At 46.0% G+C, this 13,141-nt stretch overlaps 1 protein-coding gene across 1 annotated transcript in view; it reads left to right on the top strand.

Moving 5' to 3' along the window:
- Positions 1-13,141, top strand: part of BAZ2A (bromodomain adjacent to zinc finger domain 2A) — a 1,031,051-nt gene that overhangs the window by 517,962 nt on the left and 499,948 nt on the right. Inside the window, exon 14 of the mRNA XM_085600883.1 lies at positions 1,115-1,342. Coding sequence (XP_085457009.1) covers positions 1,115-1,342 — 228 coding nt within the window. The remainder of the gene's footprint in view (positions 1-1,114; positions 1,343-13,141) is intronic.

The following is a 13,141-nucleotide window of genomic DNA, read 5'->3' as shown; positions in this document are numbered from 1 at the left end:
ATGTTGTGGGGTAGGGTATTTGTTTGCGGATTGACTGATTGCAGTTCATTTTTAAGATGCCTAAAAGGTTGGGGGTTCTAGGATTGGCCTAAACTGGACACATTGCCAGAGATTGGTTGGAGGTAGATTTCCTCACGTTAGAAACCTTTCCTCTGGAAAAAACTACTTACCCTCTTTAAAGCCAGGCCCTTATTGTTTTGATGATTGATGAGTGAAGGGCGGCCTGGCTGGTTTTCTCCCTCTAAAGCTCCTTGTTGTGAAGAGATAATTCTTTCAAACCCATCAGTTTTGGCAGAGATCCAGGGCAAAAAAGCAAACTGGTTGCCTTTTTCATAATCCATAGCCCACAGGGAAAACACCATCTTTTGAACAACTGTCTACTGTCCTTATCAGGTATCCTGCACACAGTCTACTGGTTCCACATGCTCCAGGCACTATAAAACATATGTACTCTAGGGAACACAAGGACCAGAGTTAGGGGAAATGGTTTAATTTTACAGGGGAAACACAATTAATTCATGTTTTTCCAGGGCTACAAGTGAAAAGGACTTGTACCACTGTACTAGAATTATCTGTCACTAAACTCCGGTACCCCATATCCTGACCTGAAATTTATAGTCCTCACACATAACAGGAATTCTTTTGGTTGTACCCCCATAACCAGAAGAGTCTAGTCTCTGCAGTGAAACATCTCTCAAAATTACGCAATGCCTCCAGTATAATTTTATGGGGTCATATCCACTGGTGGTGGTTAGGGGGACATAAGAGCGACTAGAAAAATGAACAGGGCATGGTAACACAGCTATTCCAGGCTTTGCTAGAGCACCTACCCTACCTGTCCTGTCTCCAGTAAAGTTCTTGCAACATGGTGAAAGTTTTTCAGCATTAGTGGGAATTCAGTATTTGACCACTGTAGGTTGAGCTAATTCCTTTCTATCTATGATTTACCTTTGCTGAAAACTCATTTAACATTTTTAATGTCATATCATTGATAATATAAAGCACACCATGAACTTTGTGAGGCCACATATTTTGAGAGGTTTGTTGGTCTTTTCAACTTTGTTCTTATACAGCACTTACTTGGTTAGTGTTCTATTTATATTAACCTGTTTAGTTAGAAAAGAAGAAAGACAAGGCAAGGAAAGAGGAGGAGGTGCATGAGAAGAAGGCAAATGCACCAGAGCAGGTGAATTTGTCAGCTCGGCAGGTGGAGAGGAAGATGCAGGCGCAGCGTAGACTGGAACAGCTGGCACAGAGAAGACTAGAAGACCGCCGGCGTCAACAGCTGATCTTGGACGAGATGAAAAAGCCCACAGAGGACATGTGCTTAGCAGACCATCAGGTGTGTACTAAATAATGTTATTTTCGGGGTGGGAGATAGTATACAGGGAGATACCTGGTTGCTGATGGGTTGGGGGTAGCACAATCTGAGATCTGATGGTAGGTAAGTGGGCCAGATAAACAGTTAGCCCATGCCTCTACCCCTCACAGTGTTGCAAAGGTCTTTATAAAGAATTTTACAGTAAGATGCAAAGATGTCAGTCTCTTTCATCTGTGAAGGACTTTGTAGAAGGGAGATATGCTTGAGACATATACTTGGAGTATAAATACATTTAGATAGGATAGATATGACTTGAAAGATGGCTCCTTAATTTCATTGTTGACATGTTTTCTTAACTGCAGGTCATGATTTTGAATCCATGCAGATCTTACTCTGCTAGTTATTCTTCCCCAGCAGATCCAATATGTACCATTGAATTAAGTTATCATAAAACCTATTGCGCCTAGTGCTTACAAGTAGGAAATCTGGCAAATGCAGTATGAGATAGTGATATGCTGTACATTTATATACTTTAGAGTTAGAATATAGTAGAGGTGAGGGGTGTAGTTCAAGAACCAGGTGCTTTGCGGGAGGTAGGTAGTGTTGTGATGTTTTTTATGTTTGAATGTATTTTTAATGACACTTTGGCAGTCACACACTTTTTTCAGCTCCACAGTGCCCAGAAGCACCTTCTTTGTTTTTTTCTTTGCATTAATCTGAAAATTGAGATTGTGATGGATATTGTTTTATCATTTATGACACACTATTCTCCACTGATGGCAAATGTTGTTTTAACTTCTAAGGAGAGTGAAGCCCCCGTGATTTGTTAATTCAAGGGCAGGTTTTATAAGGAGTATAATTTTTATTTTCATGGAATGTGTAGTTGTAGATACCCTTGCTCTGAATACTCTCTGACCATCTAGTATTGGGCTTGGATGTGTACAACTTGTTTTTCTTAGAAGAGGTCTTTCAAGTTGTGGGGTATAGTGACTCCTATTACTGGTAATGAGTATGGACATTGGCTCCATTGTTAGATTGCACTGGTGTCCGGCATGTCGGATGGGAGAGTGGGGTTCGGGGGTACGTGGGGGCACAGGGTTGCGAAATGCAAAAAAAAAAAACTATATATATATTCACTGAAAAAACCATAGGTTTCACACATGTTATAGTTAGCTGGACATTTCACTCGTAAAAAACCATTGAAATTCCCCCGTTATAGTTACTTCAGCTAAATATAACTCGCGCGACCGCAATCCACTGCTGATGACGTCACATATTACATCACTCATGACATGGTCAGTGACATCACTCATGACATCACTGATGACATCTCAAATGACATCACTGATGACATCACTGATGACATCATCCAGTGAATGTGTCTTTCTGAAAAATAAATATTTTTTATATATGTATATCTGAAGGTTAATGGAAGAATAAATGGGTAAATAAGTGTCTAAATGGATGTTTTTTTTTGTAAAATTAATTATAACTGACTTATTAACAGTATCTTAGTGAATACAGTGATGTAATATGTGACATCATCAGCAGTGGATTGCGGTTGCGCGAGTTATATTTAGCTGAACTAACTATAACGGGGGAATTTCAATGGTTTTATACGAGTGAAATGTCCAGCTAACTATAAAATGTGTGAAACCTATGTTTTTTTCAGTGAATTTGCAAGGTTTTTAAAATGCTAATTCCTAACTATAACGTGTGTGAAACCTATGGTTTTTTAAGTGAATTTGCAAGGTTTTTTAAATGCTAATTTCGAACTATAACTTGTGTGAAACCTATGGTTTTTTTGTAGTGAATTTGTAAGGATTTTTAAATGCTAAATTATCTATGTATTTTATTTTTTATATATTTATTTTACAATAAACTACCTATGTATATAGTTATAGATTGACTGTATCCTGTAATATGGAATGGCTCGTTTAAAATGTTTTTTTTTTTTTTTAAGGGGTTTTCACCGTGCGCGCAACCCCGCGATTTTTTGAAAAAAAATAAAATGTTTTTTTCACCTTTCGGCTTCCTTCAGGGACCCCCTGACAAAGGCTAGGGGGTCAGGAACTCTCTACCCTGCCCCCTTTTCACTTTCTCCACCTTTGTTTTTCACTGCCACACACAAAATGGCGTCCGACACTTCCTGATTTCGACCGATTCGAATGTTGACTGACATCTAACCGCCAATCAGAATTACGCTCGCGCACGGCAATGCACGGCACGGTGCGCGCATATAGATATTTATGTACTTTTAACTGCAATTTTCTCACAAACTACTGAACGGATTGACACCATATATGCACAAGGCACATCCCTGACCTGAGGACTACCTCTATGCCAAATTTCAAGTAATTCTGTTCAGCCGTTCGGGCTGTACCTTCGACTAACGCGTTTTTGGACCCCCCTTTTTTCTCAGCCCCCGCTTGACCAATCACCCCGAGACTTTCAGGGTAGGAGCTGAGCGGAGCGCCCCATTAGTTTTGAATATTTCGCGAGGATTCGTCAACCGGCGCCAAAGTTATTCAAAATAGAATTTTCAGATTTCCTATGGGAACTCAGTTCTAACTAGAACTATCTACTGGCGACCACCAGTAGATTTTATATATATATACACCCCCCTCCCCCCCACGCATCTCTGCTCTCCTCATGGTCCTCGAGGAACAGGAAGAACAGCGTGGCTTCCCTGACCAATCACAAAGCTACAATGCAGTGTTGTGATTGGTTTTGATCTTCCTGGTTCAACGCTCAACCAGGGAATGGGGGCCTGGGCATTTTCTCCGTGCAGGCTGTAATGTAGCCTGCATGGAGAACACGGAACATGCACATGATTGTTTTGGGTGGCCCGAGAGGGCGGACCAAACAGTCATTGTGCACTTAGGAGTGGACAAACCACTCATCCCCTGCCCTGCTCTGACAGCAGAGCAGCGCAGCCCCGCTCGCCTGCAAATGAAACATAAAATGATAACTCGGTTATCATTTTTTATTACCTTTACTTTGCACTGCTCAAAAGCAGTGCGGCGATGCTCCTCCACCATAGCAGAGGAGCCGCCACTGTTATGTTGTTTTTTTTCCACCTCTGGTTCAGATGTGCATCTCTAAAGCTCCGAATCAACATCGCACGGTGCTCTTTGTTTTTTACTCTGCTGTTGGAAAGAGACAATCATATTTTTGGCAGTAGTTCATCTCCTTCTTGGTTCCATCTGTTCTGCATCTGCAGCCTTGTCGATGGCCAGCTGGAGTCTCGCCCCTCTCAGGCCCTTCTCAAGCCCTTCTCATCGACCTTCGCCCTCAAGAATTACACAGACCATGATGGAAAGGACTCCCTTTCAGTACTGTCCACAGTGCAGTTCCAAGTAAACGTGGACAGATCACCACTCGATTTGCAACCTCTGCTTGTTACTATAGCTCGACAAAACCTCCTGCCCCGTTTGCCTCACTTTCGGGTCCAAAAAGAGCCTCAGGTATGAATGCAGTCGTCTACTTGCTCTACGGATGATGGTGCAGCAATAAGATGAGAATACTACTGACCGCTCCGGAGAGGACATCGAAGGGAAAGCAGGCGGTACCTCTTCTGCTTACCAGCCAGCTTCTTTTATTATGTTCCCGGGTTAGGCCTATGTAGCGAAGTTGCTCATTTCTTACATTGTCCTCTTTTTCACAATAATATTTCTGCTGTGAACTTTTGCACATATTTGCATACACGCCAATGTCGGATTAGTTTCTCTGAAACTACTTTGTTTACACATCTAGCTTCACACAACATCACGATGCCTCGAACATCATGTACAAGGCCTCTTTATACACTATGTAAAAATGCCTTTCTATCTTCATCCACGGGGCAACAGAGCTATCTACATATCCATAACATCTCTAATCTACAATGTACATGGCAAGGTTGCTTTCTATTATTTATAATTAGCATCCCGATAGTTAAGCAGAGGAGGCACTGACACCTAGCGTGCCTGCATGCTGAGACTTCACCACAGAGTTGGCTGACATTTTGTGAGGGGTGTTAAGTTTTTCACCAAGACGGGGTCCTTCATTCTCTCCTGATAGGTAATGGGGTTGGATCGTCCCTTGGAGGGTTTCTTGGCTCTACACCTACACACACACTAGGTACGCCTGATTACTGCCTTGTTTATATGCCTGCATATAAACACTGTTTTAGCACCATGGTAGAACTGTATCTACTATTTACACTTGTGGTGCTAGTAATCACTTTCATTTGCTTCTGTCTACTGATTATCACAGCTCATGTATTCTGTACAAGAATAACATTGGTTCAATAAATATATTGAAAACGTCCCACTGTTTTCAGTATATTTCTCTAAGCACAAGTGACTGAGTGAAAGGTTCTGATCTTTTTCCACGATCCCTGAGGAGTCAGGGTTGTCATGTTCAGTGGTTGCCAGAAACCATTCACTCTCTGGTAAGGTTAGAGGGGCTTGTGGTGGCACTGAGAGCTAGCTGGTCCTTAGGCTTACATATCCTGCGTGGGTGCCTGAAATCAGTCTAGGCACCTTGCCCAAAGTTTGTTGTCCAGGTCCTACGGATTAGTGGGAACTACATGACACTTTCAGTCCAGAGCTGAGTTTTCCAACGGACTCTAAGACCAAAGACTAGCAGCCCCCACCAAACCATCGTCCGAAGACTTCGGCCATGAGTACAGTTTCACATTGATCCAGACAATGGGTCGAGCACTACCCTTGCAGGGGTCAAGCATCAAGCTCCCAACCCAACTAACAGCCTTCCAGTCCGCCACTGCCTCCCAGCCATGGCCAGCACAGTCATAAGGCTACGGAGCCGACTGAGATTCCGTCCCAGATGCTGAAGCAGCTGCCAAAGACCTTGCTTAGGCACCCACAACTCCTTGAACACCATCAGCTTCTTTGGTGACAGTGCAGATGGGCTCCTCGTAGCTGAAACACTTCTCGGCAGCGAGACCTGCTTAGAAGCCAAAACAGCCTTCAGCGTCCACTCTGATGTCCATGGCTCAACCTTTGGTGGACTCCAAGGAACAAGACCTCCCAATTTTGCAGCACCTCGTGGATGAGTGGGACTCTAGGCAGAAAAAACTGTTTATCTTCTTGCAAACTGGCAAGATTTCTGCTAAACCACTGCCAGAGGTGCAGGAGACTCTCCCTCACAAAAGAAGGCTTACTTTAGTGGATCAGCTTGCCCTGCAGCCCCCACCACCTCCCAAACTAAAGAACCACCTTCAGATGGAGGAACCAGTCCTCTTCTGTCTCGCCTCTCTGTACCTCCTCCCCTTCCTCCACCACCACTGCCACATAGGCCACCTTTGCCAGAGGATTCCCCTCACTCGTCCTATGGGGGCTAATAGTCTACATCCTGTGGACCCTTATGACGCTCCATATGACCCTGAGCCCAGAGATGTTCCCTGGGGCAATTGTTTCCCCCAGGTGACACAGATCCAGACTTGTTCCCAGCCAAGTCCTCCAGATTACACCACCTCTTACCGTGAAGTTATTCATAGACCTGCCACCTGATATCCACACTGTTCCTGACTAAGATGACTTCTTAGGCAAATGCTTTCCAAAACCCAGCGTTCTATTCAGTATCTCCCCATGCTTTAGGGCATGTTAAAGACCATCCAGGACACCTTTAAGGACGCTGTCAAAGCCAGAGTGGTCACTCCGAGGGTAGATAAAAAGTACAAGCCCTTCCCCTCTCACCTACCATAAATAAGAGGTTAGCTTCCACCAGACTCGTTGGTTGTGCATAACTCACGTAAGCGAGCTAATACCCTAGGCACCGGAGATTCCCAGTTGCCAAATAAGGGGAGTATAAAGATCGATGCAGCATGGAAAATTGTGGCCACTCTATCTGCCACCCACTTGTGCATATTCAGTTCGTTTGGATTACTCTCCAGGTATGACAGGGGCCAGTGGGATGAGATGGGAGACCTAATCCAACACCTCAGGATCAGTATAAACAGCTGGCACAAGAATTAGTTGCAGAAGGTCAGACTATTTCCAACATCCCCATCAGTTGTGTTCTGTACGCAGCTGACACCACCGCCAGGGGTATTAATTAAAGCATCCTTATCCGCCATCATGCGTATTTTCTTGTTGCTGGCTTTAAGCCAGTAGTTCCTGCCCTTTGATGGGGAACACCTCTTTGGGCCTCAGGTTGATCAGATGCTTGAAAAGATCAAGAAGGACCTGGCTAAGGCAATAGTGGCTCTTCAGTCCCATCACAATGTGGGTCCTTTCATAGGTCCCAGTCTTGTGGCGGCTCCAAGGCCACCTCTCTAGACGCTTCCACCTACTATCAAAGGCAGCATCAGCAACCTTCTCAAGGCTACTGCAGGGGGCTTATAGAGGGAATAGCTCTAAATGCCACAGCAGAGTAGGAAGTGGCAAAGAGAACAGTGACTCTCTCTTCCTCCCCTCTGACCACACCACACCTGTCTCGGGATGACTACAGGGGTTCCTCTTAGGCCTGGGCGATGAACTTCGCTCCGTTTGCGGAGTTTTCGGCACTCCGCAGAGCTCGCGGAGTGCAGAAAACTCAGCTTCGCGATGTGCAGCGGAGTTTTTTCCCCACTTGTGTTTGCGAACGGTAATTTCGCGATCGGTAAGCTCGCGATCGGTACGTTCACAAGCGCGAGCTGCCGATCAGGTAGAGTTTTACAGAGTGTTTTGGTAACTTCGCGGAGTTCCGTGTAGTAAAATTCAGCGAACTACTCCCAGGCCTGGTTCCTCTAACGCTATCAAACAATCACCTCAGACCAATGGGCCCTTTCCATCATAGAGTAGGGTTACTACCTAGAACTCACTGTTCCACCACCAAACACTTTTTCTCCACAGAACATCAGCGCCTTCTCCAAGAGGGAGTACATGCACACCTCCTACTCACAGGGGTGGCATAGAGCCTCTGCTGCCACACCAACTCGGCAAAGGGGTGTACTTCCTCTACTTTCTTATCCTCAAGAAAGGTGGGTTCCCCAGGCCAATACTCAATCTCAGGCCCCTCAGCAAGTACATCTTTCAGAGCACTTCCACATGGTCGCGCTCCGGATGGATGGATCAGAATGTGAAAATCTTCAGGTTGAGCGAAGTCATGAAGTTGGCTCACTGCTACAGTGAGCCAACTTCATGACTTCGCTCAACCTGAAGATTTTCACATTCTGATCCATCCTGCACACAGTCACTACCTCAGGTTCGTGGTAAGTGGACAGCACTTCCATTACAAAGTTCTGCCCTTCCAGATAACTATGGAACCCAGTGCTTTTAAAAAATGGCTTGCCGTGGTAGACGCTCATCTACAAAGGAGCGGCGTCCATGTTTTCCTGTACCTAGACGACTGGTTGATAAAAAATGCAAGTAGACAGCAGTGCTTGGCCAACACACAAAACACCTTAGATCTTTTACACTATCTGGATTTTGCTTGGTTTCACTATCAATGTTGGCAAGTCTGTTATGCTCTACATCTTTTGTTGGAGCATGTAGAATGCTTCTATTCTTAGAATGTTGTTTGTGTGATGACATGAATGGAGCTCGTCTTCTAAACATTCCACTGGACATCAGTTGGAGTGTATCTGAATGAAACGAGAGCAATGGCTGTGTTATGGCTGTACTAGAAGTATAGAATAAATACATTTGTGGCACAAGTCTGATCTGTCTGATCATCTGTTCGCCATAACCTGATTTGACGCTGAGCCGGAGCCACCTCACAGAGCCCAAACGAGTCGCACTCAAGTTTTGCTGCTGGTTATTTCAAGTTTTCTCATTGCCAAACTGCTGTTTACTATGAAATGCCGTTCAAGGACAGCGTGACTGAAGCAATGGAGGTGCGTGGCTGTTAATGTGAGAAGTTGGCCTGATGTATGATGTCACTAGTTCTAGTGCACACCTTATATCAGTCCAAATACCCTTATGGTGATTGGTTGTAAAGTCAACCTTATAGACCAGCTATCCTAGTGGTAGCATGGACAAGAGCAGTCTTAGGCTAAACTCTGAATGGCATGTGAAGCCAGCTGTGATACCATATATAATCCCTTGAATACCAAATGAAAGGACACCACAACAGATATATATATAAAATAAAGTGTATTTATTCTAGTCAAACCCTCAGCACTCTTTATGAGATTAGAGGTAACTACAACACAGTCTTATTTAAGCATACATTAAGTCACACAGGTAAGTAATACAGTTAGGCCCTAGGGGCCACGCAAACCATATACTAAGTAAGTGGTATAAGGACCACTGTCACGGAAATAGAATAGGCCTAGGCCTAGGCCATCGCTGGGGCTACACTACACTAGCGTTAGTTAGGAAGTGGGAGGCCCACGGGATTCGTGTGCAGCGTGGAAACACTCACGCGTAATGCGTAAAAGTCACTAGCAATAGTACAGTTTAGAAAACGATAGATTTAGGACACTTCCGGAGTAGCTAGGAAGTTGAGACTGGAAAACTAGACACTAGGATAGTCACTATCCTGATGAGCACCGGAGTACCCAAGTTACCTAGCCCACAGGCTGCGGGTGCATAGGGGTGAAGTTGCGTCGGTTTTCGTCGTCGACTCCTATGGATGCCTGAAGAAAGATGCTGACAGGCAGTCAGTGAAGAGTGTCCGGTGGATCCCAAGGCTGGGATCAAGAAGAGAGGAGACCTGCAAGCAGAAGGGACAGAGTCAAGGTCACTAGCCAGTGACCACGTGGAACCAGGAAGGAACCAGGCGATGTCGTGAAGATTGCAGGTGAAGGTGAAGCTTGTCGCTGCAGCCAGGAGGACCAGGAAGCGTCGAGGACGACCAGGACCAGGAGGCGAGCTGTCCCACGAAGGCTCTTGCTGTCGGCGGCGTCGAAGTTGGACTAGGACTCACCAAGCCTTGGCAAGCGGAACCCACGAAGAACGGAGGACTTGTTTCTGGTGCAGACCAGGAAGGTCTGGGGTGCTTCTTCTTTGCAGAGAAGCGGGAGCCAGTCTGGAGGAGCCAAACCAGCGCAGAAGATTTCAGGGTGCGTCGTCACAAAGGCCACTAGCCAGCGGGCAAGCAACCGGACAGACGCGGCAAGCAGGGAAATGCAGAAGGGCCCCACACAGGACTCGTGGAGTGTGGGGGGCTGATCTTCGGTGCAGATGGTGCTTGGGGTTGGGGCTTCTCAATCCCCGGTGCACAACTTCGAGGGTGCCTCAGAAGCTGCGCTTGAAGTTACTAGCCACTTTTCCCAGGTAGCCGGTCCCACGTCGCTCGTCGCCTCCACGGATCTCAGCTTTGCTGTGGATGTGGATCAGGGTCGGAGAAGTCTGGAAGTCAAGGCTCTGGTCGGGCTCTGCAGTCGGTTCCTCGTAGAACGTGGGCAAAGCAAAGGGTAGTCTCTTGATGGTGCCTGTTTGCACAGGGTAGCCACTCCTTGGCCACAAGGGAGATTCTTCAGTCTTCTTCTTTCGTCGAATGTCGAAGGTCCAGAGTTTCTGTTCAAGTTTGCAGGTTCAGGATAATCTAAAGTCTTGAGGCCCAACTCCCACTCTTATACTAATCTGGGGGGCTGGGATACCTGCTAGGTCACGCCTTATGGGTGGGACCTGGGAGGGGGTGGTTACACCCACTTCCCTTTGTCCAGTTTCGTGCCAGAGTTGGGGCTGGAGTGCCCCAGCGCCGGTTTGAACTGGACTATGCAAGGAACACCTTGTGTGCCCCAGGCATGTCTCATTCCTTTCAGCCCACCCTGCCCCAATACACTAAAGGCTGTCTGGGGAGGTGCTAGCACCTCCCCAAGCAGGAAACCTATTGTCCAGGCCTCCCTGGCTGGGATCACTCCCAGCTGCAGGAGGTCAGACTTGTGTCGTGGCAGCAGCATCCATTTTGTGATGCTGAGGCTTTGGTCAGAGGCTAACAGTGAAGTATGATTTTAACATGTCTTTCCCTCTAGAAGGGGGGAATAATATCCTCATGTCCAGAAATGGCATGGGGGTATTATTCCACAGTGTTAGACACCTTACACGACATGTTTCGATAAAGCCAAACCATAGTTACCATAACCATCTAAGATTATAAGGCACTTTAAGAGTATATGGTAGGCTATATCATAGAACAGCTATAAGGACTTGGTTCCGAAAGCTGCAGACAGGCTCAGCTCATGCTAGAGCACCATCTCACATGTTACCAAGCACTCTGCCTCCAGGATTGTTAAGGCCTGCCATAGGAGTGACTGATAGGTACACATGTGTCTATATGTAAGTTAGGTATAGGAATACTACACCTAAGCAAGGGGTGATTACACGACCTTGCCCCAGCTGAGTGATCAGCCAGTTGTGTCAAAATGGAAGGCCAGGCCAGGGGTGGCATAATACATGCTGCAGCCCCTGGTAGGCCTAGGGTACACCTATGCCCTGGGTACCTAGGGTACACTGTACAGGGGCCAATAAGGTGATCCTATCCAAATGGGTTATGTACCTAAAGTACATAGTAATAATTTAGAGAGAGAACAGCAGGGCTGTGGGTCTGATTAGCAGGCCTACAGCCACATCTAAGTCGAAAACCAGTTAAGCAAAAGCAAAAAGTGGGGGTGAACATAGAAAGCAGACCCTACTCTCCTACAGTTAACAATCGGCTCAGTATATCCAGGGATCTCTATGCACTTAATACTCTAGACTGCGCAATGGCTTTTGTTTGAAGCAGTCTCATGACCCATACTCCTCCGGGTCTATCGGCAGCAATGCTATGTGTATACGCTCTATTTAATGCATGTTCATAGAATTTCACGGGGCCAGTGATGCGTTACGTGACTGCCATCTTGCTTCGGCAGCGCAAGGTTTCAAATGAGCCACAAAGGTTAGTGCACCTGTTGTGGCCCACCATCTTGTCTGTGATTCCACGCACGGCACAACTTCGATCCGCCATCTTATTTTTGATTACAATTTGACCATGCTGTATGGAGCAGTGGAAGTTAGTGTTCCAGCTTTTTCCATTATCTTGGTTGCTGATGCATTTCTGCACTCCTTGCTGCTCCACATTGTAATACTTTGCATCAGCCTGCACTGTGTTCACTGCGTGGCCAGACTCAATGGTGACACGCATACCCTTTGAAGCATTTTCTTAAGATGGGTTTTGTGGTTTTGCCCTGCGTGTTCCTTAATCCAACAGTGACACACCTATTGCTGAAATATCTGCAGATAGGTGACACACAAACCAGTGTAAAACGAAGTTTCTATTTTTCTACAAGCATGTCTCTGCTTAGTGTCTCGGTGAAACACTCAGCACAGTGACTGAGGCAGGGCCGGACTTGCGATAGTGGGCATCTGGCATTTCTCTGGGAGGCTGGAAGGTTTGGGGGCCAGTTTGGCAGCGGTGGGCTCCAGTTTTGTTACTGGGGGCCAGGTACTGCAGTATCGGCCCCCAGTACCAAAAGCAATAGTGCCTCACACTTGCATTCCCCCTCCCCCCAGGTGTTGGTCTGACAAATCTGCCAATGCTGCTTTGGCTTCCCAGTCCAGCCCTGGACTGAGGTCACTATGTATACTTGTGTCAGTTTTTCTGTGCCTGTGGGTCACTGGCACTGTATTCCAACTCAGTGACACGCTCACTATTTTTCTTGTATTTGTCTTTAACATTATTGAACATTAACAGAAGGGATTACATTTTGGGTGTGTTATAATTCTACAGTTGTAGCGATACCCCTTCTGTTTTTCACTGTTCTACTAGTGATTGTCCTCCTTTGGGAATTACTTTTATTGGTTTCTGGTTTGTTCATACACTGTGTACAGACATGCAGTCTGTTAATTCTCCACTGCCATTCCTAGAATCGCCTGGCAATCCTAGCATTACCTGGAAACACTAGTTTGA

This window comes from Triturus cristatus, chromosome 4_2, assembly GCF_964204655.1.
Source record: "Triturus cristatus chromosome 4_2, aTriCri1.1, whole genome shotgun sequence".
In the NCBI taxonomy this organism is placed as follows: domain Eukaryota; kingdom Metazoa; phylum Chordata; class Amphibia; order Caudata; family Salamandridae; genus Triturus; species Triturus cristatus.
The sequence above is the reverse complement of the archived record's forward strand: the minus strand, read 5'-3'. Positions and strand labels throughout refer to the sequence as shown.